The sequence below is a fragment of the Athene cunicularia genome (assembly GCF_003259725.1).
Source record: "Athene cunicularia isolate RWA chromosome 3 unlocalized genomic scaffold, athCun1 chr3_part1, whole genome shotgun sequence".
NCBI classification, from domain to species: domain Eukaryota; kingdom Metazoa; phylum Chordata; class Aves; order Strigiformes; family Strigidae; genus Athene; species Athene cunicularia.
Genome location: NW_020799097.1, coordinates 7,907,361 through 7,929,823, shown reverse-complemented (window position 1 = coordinate 7,929,823; position 22,463 = coordinate 7,907,361). Strand labels below are relative to the sequence as shown.

Below are 22,463 nucleotides of genomic sequence, written 5' to 3'. Positions count from 1 at the left end.
TGGCAGAGAATGTAAATCATCCAGAATGTTTTTAGTTTCTTTGCAGGACATGAAGCTCCATATTGAAACCTCTTCACAGATGATAATATGGGATGTTTTGAAATTTCTCTTAATAAACCACAGCATTTCTCTATCATAGTCTTAATGTCCAAGTTGCCTTAAGATACAGCATACTGCATATAACACCGATCTAAACCAAATATGCAGGAAATACATTATTTTAAACAGTCTTAAAGTATTAAAAGGTTCATTGTAGTGTTCACTGAACCTTTAGGTTCAAAATCAAGAGACACTACAATGAACACTGTATGGAACCCTGGCAGTACGTCCTGTGATGAGCAGCTAAGGACACAGGGTTTGTCTAGTTTGGAGAAAAGAAGGCTGAGGGGGAACCTCATTGCTCTCTACAGCTCCCTGAGGAGGGGAAGTGGAGAATGGGGTGTTGATCTCTTCTCCCAGGGACCCTGTGATAGGATGTGTGAGAACGGTTCAAAACTGCATCAGGGCAAATTCAAACTTGACATTAGGAAGCATTTCTTTACTGAGGGGACAGTCAAAGACTGGAAGAGGCTTCCTAGAGAGGTGGTCGGTGGCCCAAGCCTATCAGTGTTTAAGAGGCATTTGGACCAAAGCCCATAATAACATGCTTTATCTTTTGGTCAGCCCTGAAGTGATCAGGCAGTTGGACTGGATGATCATTGTAGGTCCTTACAACTGAACTGTTCTATTCTAAACTTCTCATCTAGGCAAAATGTGGTAACTGTTGCAATGTTATTTATCTACAATTATGAATTAGGCTTACCACTCAAGAAGGGAAGCAAGTATAACAGTAACTATTTTTATTATGTAATTACCTAACATTCAACTGCTTCCTGATTTCAACCACTCCTCATAAAACATGTGCTCCAGACAACTTCAGGCAACTATTTCTTGACCTAAACCCTGTTCACCTCCAACTCTGAGCCCAGCACATGGCAGTATTTGCAAAATTCAGTGAAGCAGCATGCACTAGCAATGCCACTACCACTGACACATTGATAGATTGTGTCTCAGTAGTCCTATTCACATGGTGAACAGAAAAAGAGGCAAGATGGAAGTCACAAACCACTGCATGGGAAATCTGTCAGGGATGAGTAGTCATCCAACTTTTCTGTTCCCACACCCATGGTATTCTTGGAGGTCAGTTGAGCAGAACTGCATGAGCACTGTCTAGTTCCTCACCTATTGGAGGGGCCTGGTATCTTTCAACAGTTTTTCTCTGTCTGAGATTATATGGCCGATCATTTTCTTCTCCCTCAGCTTCTTCTACTTCTATATCTCCATCTTCTTCCTGAGACTCTGTTGGGGGGAAAAATATTTTCAGAAGACTTCTACTTGATGCCAGAGCTACCTTCACTCTAAAAATTAACATTTTAACGGTCACTGAGAATTATTCCCCTCTTATTGATTAACACTATTTGCCAAATCACTGGCAATTTGAAGATCAAGATAAACCTACAACACATTGTCAAATTTCCTTCTAGTTTCCCACAGAAGGTTCTGGTAAAGTGACAGAACAAAAAATAAATGTAGTCAAATTAGTTTAGTTGTAAAGTACTTCAAGTATCACTTCTATCCAGTATCTTTCTCCTTAAATAATTATCCTTCAAATCAAGAATAATGCCTTTCTTCTCTTTTCCCACAGGACTCTCAGAAAATCAAGTATTTGACACAGTATGAAAGTAAGCACAACTTCACAATTCACAATATCATTTTTACACAAAAAAAATAAACACATGGTATAAAGGTACCACCTCAGTCCATCTATTAGCAGGATCAGAATTTCCATCCATGGATTTCAGAATTAAGACTGCATTCTTATCCTTATTCTGGGACAGACCATACCTCTTACAGCAGCTTCAGTTCAAAACTGAGACACACAATACTGAACCCTGTATGGATCCCTGAAGTTTGAGTCTGATTTCTCAAGGAAGCCAAGCATGCTGTTGATCATGTCATCAAAGTTAGCCATAATCCCTTCTTTATCAATACTTTTTGAACCCACTGGCCAGTTTCACCCAAAGTTTTAAAGGAAGTAGAATTTCAAATACACTTTTGTTTCTACAAGCCTTTTAAAATTCAGCAGATGAACAGAAAACGGAGACTTTAATTAATACCTTTGCCAAAGGAAGAATGCAGAACTGACTATTACACATTCTTTCTGGTAACTGCCACCCAGCATACAGCATATGAGAAATAACAAGTCAGTTAGAACATGCATACATGTAGACTACATGTATAACATCCTGGCTTCCAACAGAGGACTGTAATAGGGAATATAAGGAAAGCTCCAACAACTTAAACATTTACAAATCAGGCTTTGTTCTGCTTCTTTCAGATAAACAGTTTTGCTTAAAAAAAAGAGATCCCTAAAACTTCTCCTCCTTCTAAAGAGGAGGAGGAACCCTTCAGTGTGTACTTATCTGCAATAATCTTTTTAATTGGTCTATTTAATAACTCCAAATCCAGATCTAAAACCAAGTTACTTTCTGTAGTGCAATATATTACCATCTTAAGTTAAGGAGAGCTTAAGAGATAAGTACTTCAGCAAACCCTTACAATTTTTTACAACCCATACCTTCTTCTTCTCCTTCTGTGGACACTTCATGATGGTTCTGAATCCCGTAACTATTTCTCCTCAGTGATTTCCTTCTTCTTTTCACTCGAGAATACATATCCATGTTCTCCTAGAATAAAATTCACATAATGCCATCAGTACTTTCCCATGTCACTCACAGTGTGAGCCCACAGTTCAGTAACTAATACTCCACACAATCTCTACCCCTCAAGTCTTTTTCCAACAGAGCCCTCCACAGGTAGGCTATCAAAGCAGTCTCATTTCACAGGTCGTAAAATAACTCTCAGATAGTACCTAGTCCACGTAATACATAGTTAACATGAGTATCAAGCTGGTTTAGGGAACAAAGCAGATGACAGTCCATGATCCTGTTTTCAGACTACCAGAGTGTGCTTCAAACCAAAGGAGAACCACCACAGTACATCACAACAACATAGCAGTCAATTCATCAATAAAGAAAATATGACTTAGCATATATTCACAAATTTTGTTCTGAATATGAGTTTATCAAGACTTTTAATGTTATCCAGTGAAGAGGATCTGAGACACTCTGCACTTACAAATTCTGTATCTGTCCACATCCGTAGCCGTTCTACTTCCCCAGATCGTCTATTCCTCCTGATGTTAATATTATCCATTTCCTGTAGGACAGCTTCAGCAGTACTAAAATATATGCAACAGTTAACAAAAAAAACCCTTCAGTCTTAAAATAGTACACACGCCAAAGTTTTTACATAGCATCCAACAACTTAACATATCTAATTCTATGATCTGCTATGACTATTCCCAGGTCTCCAATTCAACTAAATATACAAATTAATTAAAATCTGAAAAGTTTAGAATAGCTTCTTAAATCCATAAATTTAACTATAAAACCAACCATAATAAAGAAAAGTGAAAGGTGAATCTACAGAATATAAACTAAGGAGTATACAAAAGGAGAAATGCTGATGCTATTAAAATTTGGGGTTCAAACTAGGCTGCAGGATTTAAAAAAAAAATTTTTTTTAATTTTTTGCTCAGCCTAAATTATAGTATATAAATTTTTAACTGTTTAGATGTTAGATTAGGTGTCAGCTAAGATTAAGTTTGAAGAATAAGAAAGTAAAGCTTTTTACCTACATATATATAATATTAGGAAAGCAATTAATGCCTCTGCCCCATAAGCTTTACAGCTTTTTACCCTGGCCTCAGAAAGACACTAATACATAAAGATTTAATTATTTTTTTAAAATGCTTAACCAGTAACACCAAAATTTCATCGTTCATTATCTGACCTCACTATTCTACCATCTCTCATCTACTATCTAATTAGTCTACATTTTCATTATCTGAAGTATTTGTAAACAGCTGTCAAAACAATGGTGGTGTATAAATAACAACCTTGGCCAAGATGCTTCATTGCTAAGAAAACAATAGAGTATTACCCAGGCCAAGTCAATTATTTGGCCACCTGTCCTGAACACTAAGTTACTGCTCTCTGTGGTGATTATGGTAGATTTCCACTGGAATTCTATTATAATTGTATAATAATTGTAAAAGGGAAGAAACCTTCACCTCCTTTCTTTCAAGCTGTTTAAATCTAAAGGGTGAAATCCTGCCTAGAATGAAGTCAGTGGAAGATCTGGTGACACAAGTCCGTAAAGTCAAGATTTCATTACGAGAACCCCTCTGATTTTAAACAATTCTTCTACAAGATCTGTCATGTATTACATAACCACTTCAAGTTAAATCATGCTATAGTTTGCTGTCAAAGAAAATAGGGTTGGAGGGGACCTGGAAAAGTCCACCTGCCCTGCCAGGCAAGAACAAACTACACAATACCTAAATCATTCCTGACAGATATTTGTCTAATCTGTTCTTAAAAACCTCCAATGACTGTGGGGCACACTATTATCACTGTAAATCCATAAACAGACTTCAATACCATGATCTTATCAAATTACAATCTTCATGGTAGACTTTTTCCTATTGTTGATGAGGAGAGGGAGATTCAACTGCAACTCAAAAAAATAAATGTAACTCAATATAAATTTGTACACTAATACCAAGTAGTTACTGAGTAAACTGAAAAAGAAAATTAAATTAATGAAAAATTCAACAGAATATATTTAATAATAAAGATCATACTTGGCAATTAAGCGTTTATGCTTAAATCATTTTCCAAGCACTAGAGCAAGCAGTCTCTCACAGATGTGACTATTAAAACCTGTTTTACAGGTGGGAAAATCAAGACATATTAAGTGACCTGCCCAGGGCCACACAGAAGTATTATTTCAAGAAAAGTATTTCTGGCTCCCATTCCTATGCTCAGACCAGACCACGCCTCCCTCTCTGACCTACTTTGTCTGCACAGTAAATGTCAAGTGACACCCACCCTATGTGAATTACTAACAAATGGTAAAAACAAAAACAAAAAAGAAAGCTACAAACTTTTGATATTTTATGATCAAAATCATACAAGCAAAATCTGGAAAGCTTCTGAGCATTGTTGCTAACCCCCAATTTACATCACATTTAGAGTATCACTACATAAACAAGTTACTAAGAAACAAACTAGGGTGTGGATTTACAGCATGTCAGCCACTCTGCAATAACCGCCAACATACACAGTTTCATCCAGGTGTAAACACAGAGCAGCTTACTCCTCAATGAAAGTCTGGTAAGCTGCTTTGCATTTAGAGCATGGATAACATGGGCAGCTACAGCACAGAACCCAGCTGTAACTCAAACCACAATCTAGTTTGCCTCAACGCTAATACATTCCCACAGTAAAACACATAGATGGCACTGGAAGACAGGATTTTCTAATTTTTTTTTTTTTAAATCATTAAGATGCTTTGTGAATACAACTGAAGTATCCCCACATACCTGTTTACTAGCTGATCAAACAATAAACTCTGATTCAAAGTTTCAAATCTGTTTTTCCTGGACCGACAACTTTTTCTGACTTCTATATCTCCGTTTATGCAAGCATGGTCCCCATCTCCCTTTTTTTCCCCTCGAAGGGGATGGCTTTTGAGAGCTAAGAGAAATTTGTATTACTACTTCAAAATACAGGAAACAACATTTTCACAAACATGAATTAAAAAGAGAATACTTATCAAGGACAACAAACCAAAAGTTATGGAGCACAGTATGAGCACCCTTACATTCACTAAAGAAATATATTTTTAAAATTCCTATCAAAGTTGTTTTACAACCTCTTTCTTCAGACTCGAGCTTGTTTCCTTATATGATAATCTTACTCTGATGAAAATCTGGCATTCAAATATCCATTCAATATTTTTAAATTAACATCAATACTAAAATGCACGCTTGGACCACAGTTTGAATTCTCAGTCTTTCAAATACAGTATCAAAAGGTCAGATACAACACATTGACTTCACAAGCAAATCTGTATCAGCTACTCTGTAGAGTGCGAAACAAAAAGAGATCCCATTCCTGATCATTCCTGAGGTACCATAATAAATAATAAAAATACCAAATATGCTTAATGGATTAACACTTACACAGATTCAACAAAGAACTAAACAAGACAGAACTGATGAGAAAAGAGACACGAAAGACAAAGTGGTTTTAGCTGAGATATGTAAGGAGATGGCAAGTTTGTAAGGTACAAACATATAGGAAAATTGTTCAAGGTAGCAGGAGCTGCAGACAAGGCAGGTCTCTCTAAAGCAATAGCAGAGTTAAGTAATGTCAAGAACCACAGAAGGCCGAATTTTAAATGAGTAACAAGAGTAAGTAAATTAAAAAGACCAGCTGGGAGAGGAAGGTCAAAATTAGTTCATAACAGTAAATTTGGGAATTAAGGAAAACATCAAGATCATGGCCAAGAGGTCTGAATTGAGAAGAGAAATGGAATTTCATCTAAGAATGTTCCCCATGTCCACAGAGAGCATCCAAGATGTTGACAGAAAAAAAAAGTGAGCCAAAACAGTAACTTTTCTGGTCAAAATGGTCAGAATAATCAGTAAAATTATCAAAAATACATGCAACTGAAAACCACTGACATAAAATTGTTAAAGTAGATACAAAAAAATCTGCTGTAATACACTTACATAAGCTACGTCCATTTGGTAGTGTAGCACCAGGCTGAGAAGTTAACCTAGGAAACAATTATATCACACACGCAAACAGTATTAACACTCCTTAGCCAAGCAAAAGTTACACAGTGAAAATAGAACTTTAAACACAGAATGTTCCATGATACACTAGGACTTCAAAACCTTTGTGGCACGTAGCCTCTGAAGAGCTTGCTTCATGCCCAACATTGTCATGAGGACAAAACTGTCAAATACCAGTTATGTGAATCCCCGATTATTCAAATATCTTTTCTTAATTCCTCCAATGTTCCCTCATGCTATGTCCTACTATTAACTCTCCCCGTAAGTTTCAGGATAGAAACTTGACACAGCTCTTCAAAGGCAATTATCATTCAAACACTTTGGATAAATTAGTAGAAACAACAAAAATTTTGGAAAAAAGTCTTAGCAACTCAAGATCACTATTAGGCCCAGCACTTTGGATTTTGGCAGAAAAGAACAAAAATCCTCAGATGCAATGACATGTCATGAGTAGTGGGTTCTACATGAGTAACAACCTGAGTTTCAGTATCCTGGCCAAATTTCCTTTGACAAAGTGATCTAAACTCTCCCAGCCACATTAAGTACTTTTTTATTTCTTAGCATTTCTAACAGGTACAGTGCAAGTCTACACTTACAAACAAAAGAAATAGGAAGTGCATGAGTTTCAATACATTCCCAGATGACCATGGCACACAATATGCTATATTTAATTTATTCTATTTTAAAAGGGAAAAAAGATACCTGTTTTAAGATTTACATAGATTTTAAATATACTTCATCCTAGCAGACAACAGGCAAGTAGAGAATTAGTCATTCTTACACACAAAGCACTGCAAGAACTATTTTGGTTTGTACACAAATATGAGAATTAACTGAAAGTTCATGGCCCAGGAACATACTGTCTACACTGTCTCATAATTACTTCTAATCATGTGAAGAACCTTATGAACGCAAGAATGCTTTGTAAAATATTAATCAGAATTACAAAATTAAACAAATTACTTCTCTTTTGGGTTATAAAAATGTAGCGGCACTGCGGCTACATTTAATAAAATACAGTAATTTGAGTCCTTACAACCAAACAGGGAAGAGGGGATGAAAACTACAATGGAAAGAAACTTGACCATTATCCATTTCCTAAAGATGATAATACTGATTCCCTAATTAAAATGTCATGTCTTTTTATAGCTTGAGTACATAAAAAATACCAATTAAGTCACTAAATTCAGATGTATCAGGAATCTAGAATTCAGACTACACCTCAAATAAAATCACTTTCCATTTTTGCAAGAATATGCATTGAAAGGAAATACAGAGATGAGAGGACTGACGTAACCCACGTTACTGAAGTCTTAAACTAACAGAAAATTTTATGAAAATAACTCACTTCAAAAGTACACTCATCTGTGAGCTGCAGTTCACTGCAGAAATAGCATAAGTGGGTTAACAATACAAGAAAAAATGCTAAGACTTCATTTTTCTCTTGGCACCAAGTTACCTGGACTGTCCAGTTGAGATGCTCCATTCCTCTCGCTGCCCAGTACTGCGTGATTTTGATTTGTCTTTGCACACAGGATCAGCATGTTTTGAGGTACGTTTGGCGGGAGGAGATATGTGGCTATCACTCAAACTAGCATCACTACCTTCATCTTTCTGCAAAGAAAAAAAAGCAACAGAAAATATTTAATTGACTCATTTATACACATGCTTACAGAAAAAGGGGAAACTTAAGCTTAGTAAAAGGGAAGACTATCAAACTCTCAATAACCAGCTTGTGTGAAATATTAGAAGTGTTTATTATTAAAACACCAGTGGAAACTACAAAAATATTTAATTTAAAACCTTTCTGTAATATTTTACATTTATTTCTGAACAAGCATCCTGTATCTCTAACCCACTGTACTTTGTATATCACATACACTGCTGCTACGCTTACCCTACTTGCGAAAGAACCAATAGTGCAATAAAGGAGAAAAAAAGACTGAGGAAAATTAAGAGGCTTAGAAACACAGCATGAATTTACTCTACTGATATTATCTTCATCTTGAAAATGCTTCAGCAGTCATATTATCTCTTCCTTCTTGTAAGAGTTTTGCAATACCTTGTTCTCTTCTTTAGACTACCAAACACACAGCTAGGAGTAACTGAAAGTGGACTTTATACTTTTACAGCACTTTTTGTCTAACATGTTCATTAACGGTATTATACATACTAACAACACTAGTCTTTAACACTTTTAAGAAGCTCCTAAACACTGCTGAAGGGTTTTTTTCATCAGAGATAATGTAGACAGAAACTCAAAGATAGCAGCAAGGGATTACTTCAGAGCTGTGCTTCAGAAGTGGACGGACAGCAAATTTCAGAGGATCTGATTCTGTTAAGGTGAACTACAAAAAAAAAAAAAAAAAATCTAAATTCCATAAACTACAAATTTTTGCTCATGGAAACAGTCTTGATTAAAGTACTAAATAACCTCTCTTGCAACAACAGAACAACCAATTTCCGAATATTAAGGTCCAGGAATTGTCAGTAAGCACTTAGACTAAAGAACAAAAGATTCTTTTACTTGTATGCAAGGAGATGATCACGGAAGTCCCATTTGTTCATCAAGCTTGTTAACAACAACAATCTGATTTGTACTCCAGATAAATTCAACATCATGATATCTCACATACTCAAGAAAATTAAAAAAAAACCCACACAATTCTTTTTCTTAAGACAGAAAAACAGACTATCACAACATATTCAGAAAGTGGTAAAGCCTAAAGAAATCCAAATGTATGGGTGCAGTTTGACAAGACAGCTCAGCAGCACTGAATCCATGGACTGGAGTGGCCCTTGTTCAACCCTGCCTGGCTACACAGCACCACTCCAACCTCCTTCAATCTTCTGCTGACGTTTCTCTGGCCCACTCATAAACCAAATCAGTTCACTACAGCTTCAAAAATTCACTTTCATTCTGTTAGATTAGCTTCCTACCTGGTTAGTGAGCTCAACCATTTCACTGACGGGTCAGACAAGTACAAAAGATAATTCAAGAAAAAAACCTGAGGTGAGGATGGGACCTTTGTCTGCAGGAACAGAAAGCTACAAGTGAAACAGACTGTCTGCATCACACCTTAACATTCTGTCTCCCAATATATATTTGTTAAAAATATTAGCTAATATTAAATACTTCTCATACTAATAAATTAATCAATGTTATTCATTATTATATAGTATTTTATTTACTGAATATGCTATATATGATTTTTATTTATAAATACTTGTAAATACTTTTGATAATACTAAAAAAATACTAAATGCTAAAAACTAGTATTAAATGCTAGCCCACGTCCACAACTCTGCTTTTAAAAGCAGTTTTAACGCTGATAATTTTAGCCTGTCAAGGTAAATCCAGGGAAAGAAAGAGGTCTATATAAAGATTCAATCTTAGGATTCACATAACCCTAGCAAAAAAACAAACCAAAACAAAATCCACACCTTTTTTTTTCTTCATTATTTCACTTCTTCAGTAAGTACATCAATGTAACTCATTATCTATAACTAGATCGTAATTAAAACTTTAAATTAGATGAAGCAGATTTTGAGATCTAAAACCAAGGCTTAGCCAGAGTTGTAGCAGAGGTATCTACTATCCTAAGTAAAAAATACCTGCACCTTGCATAGCACTGAAAAGTACATGTGCAGTTACCCAGCTGTTTGCCATAACACTCTGCAACTACAAAATACCAACTTCTCACATTTTAATAGTCTACATCACTTCTGAATACTGTAAGCATTTGTGAATGTACTTTTTGCTTTAATCAGCCACAAGTTTATTTGTCAACTTAAGAGAAATACATCATTGCTAAGTCAATTTTAGTAACTAATTTCTGAAACTACAAGAGCTACCCTGCACAGGATAGAAGCCGAGTTTCAATGTAAGCCACAGAACCAGTTTTAAACCGGCTAGGTGAGACAGAGAAAATGAAACCAAGAAAGAGGAACAAGCATGTAACGAAGTTTTATGAAGGCTAACATTAAAGCTATTTTGCAAGCAGTGAAATGAGTAATGCATAGGTTCCTATACTCCATGTCTATCCCTTCCCATACAAAAATCCTAACTCCTCACATGTCTCCTATGACCACTGTTCTCTGCATTTCCTCCAGTTCCCTGCCTCTGGTCTGAAGTCTCAAAAACAGCTAGTATTCCTCCTTTGTCCTGTCTATTGGTCAGAGACAATACAGCGATGTAGCTACTTCTGAGGTACTGCATGCCCAGTGGTCAGCTGGCAGGTAAAACAAAACATTAGCGATAAATCTGGAGACAAAAATCTGCTATTTCACATCTCTCTCTCTGCTACTGAGTTACCAAAATTCATAAAATTCATAAAAGCTGAGTATCTCTGAGATCTCTAAATACTGTCAAATGAAAAGATACTGGCCAGTAGCTTCAAAAACTGCAAAAACTGGCTAATCATCAATGTGATCACATCAGTGCAGCTGCCTAAAGAACCAGACTAGCAATAAAGGGGTTTAGTTAGCATAAGCAATGGTTTCTAGTTATTCTTTAACATATTATTTTCAGTTGAGCCTCATGTGTCTGCATATTAACTCTACACAGTGACTTAGAAAGAATAAAGCAAGTCTAAATTTTAAGTCAAGCCCAAATACTAACTTAAGTTAGGACACCTGCTGTAGAAGATGCACTAACATACAAAATGTTTTACCATGAAGTAGTGGCAAAGCTACTACAGTAAGAAAACAGTTAAATTTTTAATATATTAATAAGAATCCAAGCTCCATTTTCCAGCTAACAGACAATCTCAAAAATTCGAGCTCTAGGGAATCAAATCACAACTAGATTCCCATCCAGAACTTTCACCTACCTACAGTAAAATATGGAGATAGAGCTTTCATTACACTCAAGAGATTAGCCAGACTGGGATATGCTAGAACAAGAAAAGAAATTAATTTCAATTTGAGAAGCCTTTACAGAGCACAGTCTATCCACCTCTTCCTCCCATTTATAGCAAAAGAGGTCTTACAATTCTACTGCACTCAACTTTCTCCCTCAAGTAACTGGGTCTCAAATCATTTATGCCTTTAATGATTAAAAATAGTACTTCAGTTTCAACCCAGAAACTTACTACTTAACAGTACACATCATTAAAATGTTCTGGGACTAGAAAGAGAAATGTATGATACAAGCATCAAAGTTAAAAATTAAGAAATTAATAATACGATTGCAGAAGTAGGAACCAATGCACTGAACTCAAAGCTCCTAATGAAACACTGGCACTGAAGCAAACACAGGCTCAGAGAATGCAGAAAATATGAATTAATAAAATCTTAATCACGTCAGAAATTGCCTGAAAGCATACAAAATCCACAAAGAAAAAGCAAGCACGGAAGAATCAAAAAATAAGTTTAAATACTGTCAGGAAATACAAAGAGGTAAACAAAATTTAGCACAACTGCATTGATCTAACAGAAATGAGAGACCCACCAGCTGTGATCCAGAACAACCAGAATCCCACACAGCTTCTTATGGAAAGCGCTCTCACTAACAATGAGTAAGGAAATAACTGGAGTTAACAGGGTACCACCCATGGTCTAGACTGGTAAAACACAGTCTTCATTATCTTTGAATTCAAGAATAAAATGGAATGTGACAGCCAAATGAATATTGAAAACTAGCTGTTGAGCTAAGTTTCAACAGTGATAGTCTTGCAGAGGTAGTGGGGCAAACTCTGGTAACACAGCTTCACTGAAAGCAGCTGAATGATGGTAGCAATAAATCTAGAAACAAAATCTAAAATTACTACGTAAATAAAGCAGTAAAATAAATAGAGCTGCATACTTATCTTCATACTTTGTATGAAAAGGAGAAAGGTGGAAAAAAATATTTATTATAATACACACATTGATGAACAAGCTACAAAAACACTGATACACAAAATTACCTGTATTCTCTTCCATATCCATCCCCAGATTTCCAAATACTACTAGAGCTTTAGTTATATCATTTAGAGATAAGTCCTTAAGTTTTCAAAGAACACAAACTAGAAATCAACTAATAAAACTGACTTCTTCCTTCTCAATCCATCCTCTTAGATAAAAGTGACTACACTGATACAGTCTTTCAGCATGACTGAAGGACTCAACACACCAAGGGAGACCTCACCAACAAGGACTTGCCCTCAGGTGTATCACAGGGACCAGCTAGCTAAAGCATGATAGCCACTTAATTTTCAAGTTAAAATACAAAGACTAGTTCTAGTATATTGAATGGGAGAGGGTTGGGGGGGTCGTCTTCTGCTAAGTAAGCTGGATCTTCAGGTTAAGAGAATATCCAAAGAAATCCTCACTACACTGATGGTCTAAACACCCCAAGACAGCCATAATCCTGGTAATGAAGGTCAAGTACAAACCATCTCTGTCACTGCCATCTCCGAGTACGTGAACGCAAGTTTATTGAGTTTTTAAGTACAGGATGACACAACATTCAAACCACAACCACACCTTGCAACTTCTGAAAAAGACTCCATCTGGTTTGCCACAGGTTCAGCTATATTAAAACACAGGTATGCAGACACAAATATTTGAGTTTTCAACCGTGGTCAAACTCGCTTTCCTTGCCATACATTTTGTGGGTCACACCCTCCTTCTGACTAACTCTGTGCCACACCTGGAAAGTTAGCATGATTGCTTATACAGCTTCACAAGTATGAGAGTTTTCAACATAGTGTTTTAAACCTTTCAGCACCCATGTTTTTCTCTTTTGTGTGACTTCTTCCCATGTCTAAGGCATGAAATTAAGACACAATGACATTCAATCTTCAAGTGATCAATCCTATTCCTCCACATTTTGTTGAAAGCACAAACCATTTTAGTTTTTCTTTTGGACTCCCTGAACAAGCACAAAACACCCTGAAATTTCCTTTTGTCTTAATAATAACGAAATAAACATTTTCAAGAAATCTATTTCAGCTACAGGTTTTCAAATACTTGTGTTTCTAACTTCAGTTAATTCTTCACTTCTGATACTGAAAAGTAACTTATTCCTCTCCATCTGACTCTCTGAAAAGACGACTTCAGACATCTCTAAATCTTATTTTACTAACTTTGGAGAAACTGAATCCAGGTTCTCCAGTTATTTCTAACATAATTTAAAAGATATCTTGTAATAATAACACATCTTACCAGATGTCCCCAAATATTAAGAATATGGATATTTTAAAAGTACGTGTGAAAAAAATCTGATCTGCCTTTTCCCATAACAATTCATGCAAAGTTCTTGTGGAAATGGACTGGTCCATTAAAAGAAATAAGATACATACTTGGGGATATTTAATGCATTTAATAAACATTTTTATCCCAATGGTATAAAAAGATAAAAGTTGTTTTTCCAAAACAAAACTTGTATTCATAAATAAAATGTGATTGCATACCCAGGGTACCAATTAGTTAAACCCGCCACTCATCTTTGCCCTCAGATAACTATTCAGTTAACAAATAACTCGCTTTTTCTGTGTTTAAACTATAACAGCATTTCAAACATACCAATAAAATACACCAAAAACACTTTCTATCTGTCTGTCCAGTGATTCTGCATAAGTCACTTGCTCCCTTGTGTATCAGTTTCTGCAAAGGTAAAAAATATGGATTAAAACATTCAATTCTACAAAATTATCACATTAAAAGATCTACTTTAAGATCTGTTGAAGAAAATTAGGCAAGAGCGACATATTCTTCCTAATGCACTGTTGGACTATGCATACTAAACAATTTAAAAAAAATCAAAAGGCTTCACAATCTCTTTGAGATACTTTTAGTTTTACACTTATTTGGTTCCAAGTTCTAGTAACTAGATCAATCAAATTTTCTACCATGACTGCAAAAATGTCATCTGACCAGAATCTAGTAAATCCCTTCAAATCCTACTACTTCACCACTTCGCTTTATAGCATCTTCACCAAAGTTTACCACTTCGCTTTATAGCATCTTCACAAAAAAAAAAAAAAAAAAAAAAAAAAAAAAAAAACTAAAACTGTCCTTACATTCAATACAAATTTTCAGTAGCTGAAATGCTCTCTCATCACTGTGCTCACCACAGGGGAGGGACCACACCTCACCTTACGCATTTGCACTGTGTCCTAATTTCAGGATGACACACTGCACTACCCACTTTCTCCAGCACCAACACATCCTCACCAGCTCCTCTCTCCTCCCCACCCCAACCCACATTTTCCTGGCAAATGCTTTTAGTCCCTCTTCTATGGGAGGACTGCCTACCTGCTTGGTGGGAAGAGGTAAGACCTGATACACTTGTCTGGGGAAAGAAGGTAACGACTCAACTCCAGGTCACAGCATAATACAGTAGACTCTCTTCCTGTCTGTACACCATGTACTGCCGCGTGCTAAACATCTACCTTTGCGTCCTAAAAACCCAGTGTTAAGTATACTGCCTGTGCCTTCAAGTAAAAAGAAGCTAGAAAAAAAAATGTATTTGTATTAAAGCACATTAACTACCTTACTAAGAACTTCAAGTTTCGTTAAGGACCTCTTGTGTTAACCTTACTGATAGCTTGAAAAAGAGACAAAGTTGACTTAAAAAACCCCTACGGTTTGGGGTGGGTTTTTTTTTTCAGTAAACTATGCTTACATCAACAACAGCCATTGAGAATATAAAGAATACCATCATCTAGACTTTTTCAGAAGAATAAACTCTTCCCAACTCATTCAGGTAAAAAAACAGATTTTTTCCCAGGAGAAGATATGCATTTTTTTTAATAGATTTCCATTTTATTTCCTGCAACTCTTCAATTCTACAATTCAGGTTATTTAATAAATATGAAAGCCTTTAAGAAAAGCCTTTAAGAAAAATTAAAAGTTTACAAGTGAAAAAGATAAACCACTACCTACAACGTTGTTTATTGTGTATTTTCAGACTTGCAATCATTCTCCCTGTCTATAATAGAAAAAGACACCTTTCCATATCCAGGTTGAGCACCTTTCAACAGCTTTTGAGCTGACATCCAAAAAAATCTCTTGCAATCTACAGGCTTCTTGTGGATTCATGACAGAAAGGGAGAGTGAACTACAGAGCAGCCTCCGCCAAACTAAGACAGAACCCATAAATAGCAAGCTGAGGTTTGTCCTCCACCCATCCTCACTGCCCTGCTCCAAGCGTTCCCACCATAAGCATTCCTGTACCCTCCCTTTATGCCTTCACTAAAATTAGGGTGACACTGTGAATTTTCAGCTGATAATCAAATCAGACGCATGGAGGGGAGGGGAGGCAAGGGGAAGCAGGAAGATCTGGGGAAGTGGGTTTATTTCAGCTGGACCAGTAACCGGATCCTGATGCAGCTGATCAAGTGGCCAGGCAAGCATTAATATTGGCAAGTCTATTCATTTTCACACCTGCAGAGTTAACGGTTTGCAGCACATGTGAAATCACACACCTTCAGAAGAGCAAGTCTACTGAGGAGAGGTCTCTATTAGCTGTATGGGGGCCCACAACTCACTCAGAAGTTCTTCTAGAAGATCTCAGAAGTTTTTTAAACCACTGATCTTCCTAAGTTAATACTGAAGAAATACTAAAAGCAAGGCATTTTCAGTCAGAACCATATTAACCATTTCCATGAGTTTGTAAATTCTGTTAACAAAGACTTTTAAAGCAAAAATTATATTTCTTTAAACATTCAAGAATTATTACAATTCAGAAGTGGAAATAAAAGAGTCAAACAATAACTTTTTCCCCTACTTTTAGTCCTCAAAATCCATCTTGGTTCTGCTGAAAAACCCCATCCCAAAGAAAGTCTGAAGGACATGGCCTCTTTTTAGTACTAGTATAAACCTAAATAAAGAAGCAGAATGGTCTGAATGAGGATAGCAAGCAGGAGAATTGCGAAAACCCTTTGACCAGAAGGTTCCCCAAGGTTTGGATATGACCAGGTACTTAACTCAGTAAACTAAGCAAGGAAGTGTCTGTGCAGGTGATGCTACAGGAAGGTGGCCTTCTATGTGAAAAAATTGGGATTAAAAACACTTCTGTATCTCTAGCTACAATGCACTTGAAAACAGTATTTCAAAAGAAAAATTAAAATTGCGTAAAATTGTAATATGAAATCTTAAGATTAACGTATTGAAATTTAAATCATAATAAAAACAACATTCAAGGTCTGAAAGATAAATCAGAGAAATAATAGAAGTTAGTTATTAAGTATTTGGAATGAGGGATTGCTGAAGCATGGCAACAAATTTCAACAAGTAATCTCTTCCATGTGTACAGAAAGAACAGCTTCTTCATTTCAGGTTATTTAAATAGCTCGGCTCAACTACTTATCCACTTAAAATAAAGCAACTGACTGGAGGTTGGAGAAAAGCAAAAAGCCCATTTCCCAAATTATAAAAATGCCCAAAGTGAAGCATCTGATATGATTACAACTGTACACAAACTTTCCACCAAAGCTTTGCTTGTTAGGTCATTAACATACACTACTAGAAGCATAAAGATAAAAACCACAAAATTCAGAGCAGCCTACAAAAACTACTGAACCTGGACAAGCTTGTAAATTATGAATTTCTGATAGGAGTACTAAAGCTACTCCTTTTATACCTACTTCAACTGAGTTGAAGCTATTATAGCATACACATACTCAGCAGTGCAAAATTAAAAAGCTTACAGAAGCTATCACATTAATCTTACAACTGGTTGATAAGTGGTCTGTTTTAACAGCTATCAAGAAATTAAATTTATTCAGGAAAAGAGTCCATGCAAGTATAAATGCAAAACAACACTTGAATAATTTAAAGCAAAATTAATGGTTAAAATAAACCATGAAGATCCCATCAAAGGTAATAAAGACAACATTTCAAGAGTAAACTCAGGGTCAGAAAAACTGTTTAGAAAAAGCACCAAAGCATGAAGAGTACAAAAAAAAAGATAAGATGAAAAAGACTGAAAAAATATTGTCATGGGTGGTTCATGAGTGATACTACCCACACACAAGGTAATATGAGGTAAAACATCTAATAAACAATCAGCAGCCTTTAAAATGGTCACAGCTACAAAATAAGAGCAGTGAAAACTTCAGCTCACTGATGCCTACTCGCTGAACGCTTTGGTTTGAGAAGGGTTTTATAAAGTTTTACACAGAAATATTTAAAGCATCATTAGATTGGAATGAAAACTTTTCCACAGTATAGCATACACTCGATAATTTAGGGCAGGATGTGCAAAACTATATCACATCCAACTGAAACTGCAGGGGGATGGAGGTGATCAGAATGTAATTACCTGAGCTAATTATCTTGAATAACCCCAAGCTGTATGCCACTCTTGCAAAATTGTCGTGGGATCTCTCAAGGCAATGGGTTAAGCCGCCTGCTTTAAGCTTAAGCTGAGAGACAGCAGTTGAAGAAGTAGCTTTTATTAATATTACTTTGGGACAAGCCCAGTATTCAGAGGAAGCAATGCAGCACACCAAACATCAACGCCATTTCCTGACTATTCTGTGGAGGTCTTTTTCACTCACTGGATTAGCCCTTAGACTGCTTCCTCTTAATGTCCTGTAACAGTGTGCGAGCAAAGATAGCCAGCTTTGAACAGGATGCGCAACGGCATCCCAAAACAAACCATGCACACCTTGGAGGTGTCCTGACTTCTGAGAGCAGCCCAGACTGATTTGGCAAGATAGGTAGAAAGAATTGAAACTCAGGACACCCCTCCGGAAACATGGAAGGATTACAAATGCTGATTGTAGGGTATTTTGACAGAAACCTGGACATAGATTGCTTCCAACAATTGCTCAATTTCCCACTGTTCACAGATGTATTAATACCACGCTACCAAGGAACAGACTGCACGATTCATTTTAGATCACTGATTTTCTCCTGCTAAGTCCCCAAAGAGCAGCACACCACTAGACCAAAAGAACGTGACTTTATATTACGCACTGAAAAGATGAGCTTTCTTGGGAACCTTCCTTTAAATGAAATTGTTTGGAATAACTTCACAAGGCTCTGTATTTCAGGATATATTTCAAAGAACTGTGAAAGCATCAGCTTCAGCACCATTACTGACACTACTGGAAACTGGAACAGTAAGACAGTTTAAAAACACAGATACTCTGAGAAGAGCTTTTTTCCCCTGAGGAGCTTTACATACGGTGGCCAGCAAATCTAACTTTTCCATCATAAGGAGGAACCTCTGACTTCTTATATACATTTATTCTAAACCATAGAACATCCAAAACACTGTGAAACACTTTGCAAAGAAGACAAAGAAAATGTGTTAATCTCAATTATACTCTTTCATAAAACATTTTTTTTTTTTGAAACCTCTAAAGGGGATGTTTAAAGCTAGTATTTTAAGAGAAATAATAGTAAATTTTTTTAAGTTTGTTTTTATTTTTGCAATAGCTGATCGTTAAAGACTTTTCAAGGAGTAAAACACAGCAATGAGCTTATGCTACAAAAGCTGCATTATCACCCAGAAAACAGAAAAAATTGTTACAGACTGAGAAATTACAGCAGGAGACACTGAAATGTATTGGTACTACAGAGCACAAAAATGCTGCTTAGCTTTATACCTTCCCATAGTACAGCACTCGATGTCAATCCTCGAGTCCGTGTTTGCTCCTATTAGCAATTAAGTACAATGGAGAGCTCTAGGTTGCCACCGAGTAAGTTGAACAATGTTGGCAGTACTACTTTTTAGCTAGGATTGCATGTTACAATTATCACAGTGCCCTCAAGTAGCTCTCAAGGCACTGCTAATGCTTTCTTGGCTAATTAAATTAAGCTAATCTTGTATACATTTCTAAAATGTCTAACTAATATGCTGACATGATTTAAGAGTGCTTATTTCACAATAAATTCATTTTCTTGATCAACATTTTTGATGTTTTGAGATGACTGAGAAAAATAATTTCAACTGCCAAGTAAGTGTTTCTAACAATCCCAGTTCAGTCTGAAAACATCAGACATTACCAAATCTAGAGCACAAATTTAACCAGTTACAGTCCCAGTATCCTCAATTCTTTCACAGTGTGAATGAAGTCCAATGGATTTATAAGGCTTGTGTTACAGTTCTATGTTTCAGAAAACTCTGGAAGATATTTATGCATTTTTCTTGTCAGAATGCTTTAATATAAAGCCATAACACCTCCCAAGTTTTAATGCTAGATACATATGATTTATATAAAGATAGAATATAAATTTATGAAAGGATAGTTTCAATTTCTATTAAATAGAGTGTAAAACAATCCTGGAAACAGGAAGAAAACATAGCCCAGTTTTTCCTCACCATACCCTCTCTATGCACTCTGCTATGACATCATTTCAGAGAATAAACTTCTTGGCTCCTTGATCCATTTAGTGAGGGATTTTGTTCATTTTAATCTGGCTTCTGGTCAGTGGACACACATGTATTCATCTCAATCATTGAATGTGTGGTCGCCAGTCAATAATTCAAAACAGTTTACTTCTGTAAAAAAAAAAAACTGACATCATTGCTTTCTCTAAAATGAGCAAGTACTATAGAGGGAATAGAGAGAATATGATGAAGGCATGTAGACTATTATGGCCCATTTCCACAGAATGTGTGCTGCTTCCAGATTCAGATCAAATGAAAATGGACATTAACATGTAACTCAACATAATATTGAACTGAAAGACTAGAAACTTAACTCAAGTACTTGATTCAAGCCTATCCTTGTAAATGCATGCAAAAAAAAACAAAAAAAAAAAAACCCTATAAAAAGCCAAAAGCGAAAAAGGAGAAGGAAAAAGGAAATGGATATAAAAGGTGGAAGGCAACTCCTAATCTTCCTCATTTGGTCTAATTGTCATCTTGCAGGATGCCAGTAGATTACTAACTCAGTTTTTGTGGCTAATAAGGAACAAATAGATGATCTTTTAAAATGCATTCTGAAAGGTAATTACAAGCATTGTCACTGAAGAGCATTTCTCTGGGAGTCCAAGTCAGAACCTCCATGGAAGAAAATTAAGTCACATAGTGCAAAATAAGAAGCACACCATCTCTGCCAGAGCTCCAAACTCTAGCTGCCCATTAACCCAATTAACTGCTGGTAGTAAGGCTGGTTTCCTGACGTGACACCGAAAGATTTTAAAAGAACGCACTGTTCCAGTCAACTTCAGGGGGAAAAAAAAAAAAAAAATGCATACAACTGTATGAAAACGATCCCAATACGTTTTCTGCACAAAACAGCCTCACTATCCGTCTGCCGACAGCCCCTTCCAAAAGCAAAGGCTTTGTCTTCCTACTGCCATAGTTATTCATGTTCTAATCACTGAAATCCTTCTCTGGCACTACTTCAAGAAGATTCGTGAGCTCAGAAAGACGCTGTATCTCTGACAGATACTTACATCTCAAAAATAAAAAGAGTTGTACAAAGAGAACTTTAAAATGCGGTGGGAGAGATATATATACACATCACAAAATTCACGGGGGAAAAAAAAAAAAAAAGAATCAAAAAACCTTCTTGGAAAACTTCTGCTCATCTTTGGCAACCACATCTCAAAAAAACCCATCTACCTCAAACACATGAGATTTGTTGTAAAGTGAAACAAGTCCCTTCCCGTACACCAAAATATACACTTAACTTTAGAAGAAATGCTTTTTTAAGAAGCATGGGCAATATCCTGGGATGTATTTACAAATTTTGTACAATCTCCTTTCCTTACACCATGACAATAAGATAATTTAAATATTTTAATGATTTGTAGTATAAAAATACTATTCATAGATGAAAAATATTTGGAAAGAAGCCCAAACTACTTTTTTTTAGCAGCAGTGAACTCCGTGCACAGTAAGCCAGTAAGGGTTACACCAAACTTTGCCTCACAAACCCACAAAACCCACGATATGAATAAATAGAAACTGCATACTAGAACAAGCAGATCAGCTTTTACAGTTATGGTGCTGCATCCCCATGAGTCTAATGAAACTAAACAAGGAAGAAACAGGGTACAAGGAGTAAAAATAAGATGGGGGAAGGGAAGAACTGTGAAGCATGGAAGAACTGAAAGAGAAGCATGGAAGGTATAGAGTTCCTAGTCAGTGATGTGTATTTTTTTTAGTATTTTAAAACTAAAAGGATGGGGCAAAAGATTTTCTGACAATTCCAGGTGTCATCTGACTCTAGCTGCTACTGCTGGTTTTCTACCTGATTAACTTCCTCCTTAGCAGAGGCTGGGACATGGTCAGTTGGTGCACGACTGTCAAATGCTTTTTCACTTCCATATTTACATTGCTTTTAGAACACCTATGCAGATCAGGCAACTATAGCCACTAGTTTAAATCTTCAGAATAATACGTGAAGTTTTATCAAGACAAAGAAAGCCCTGCCTGTGATTTAGAATATGCAGTTGTTGTCAACAAATCTGTTTAGAGACAACAAGGGAAAAAAAAAAAAAAATGAGGCTTCCGAATTCTTTCTTCCAATTAGAATTTACCAAGTGTTCATTTTCCAAATCAGGCTGTAGAATTCTTTTGTCATTAGACCGTACAACCAAAGCTATTATAGTAAGTTACGTTGGGAAAACATTCAACTTAAACCTGACGGCAAAATTACATCCTCCCTGCTTGGCGGGGGTGGGGGGATATGTCACAAAAACGTGAGACCCTTCGCAAACAACAGCTTTCTCCCGGCGAAGCTTCCGCGAACACCCGCTTCAGCCGAACTGAAGTCATTTAGGGAAATGGGGGGAAAAAGGGGGGAAAAAAAGAAAAGGGGAG

The 22,463-nt window shown here is 36.3% G+C and overlaps 1 protein-coding gene across 3 annotated transcripts in view; it reads right to left on the bottom strand.

Annotated features, from left to right (window-relative positions):
• ATAD2B (ATPase family, AAA domain containing 2B) overlaps nt 1–22,463 on the bottom strand; it is a 77,958-nt gene that overhangs the window by 55,052 nt on the left and 443 nt on the right. For 2 of the 3 annotated variants that reach the window (XM_026844992.1, XM_026844993.1), the window contains exons 2-7: nt 8,208–8,362; nt 6,683–6,729; nt 5,489–5,642; nt 3,178–3,280; nt 2,618–2,726; nt 1,222–1,338 (exon numbers count right to left, since the gene is read on the bottom strand). In XM_026844992.1, coding sequence (XP_026700793.1) covers nt 1,222–1,338; nt 2,618–2,726; nt 3,178–3,280; nt 5,489–5,642; nt 6,683–6,729; nt 8,208–8,362 — 685 coding nt within the window. Of the gene's footprint in view, nt 1–1,221; nt 1,339–2,617; nt 2,727–3,177; nt 3,281–5,488; nt 5,643–6,682; nt 6,730–8,207; nt 8,363–14,257; nt 14,315–22,463 lie in introns of those variants that run through there. The other variant, XM_026844994.1, reaches the window with a different exon arrangement.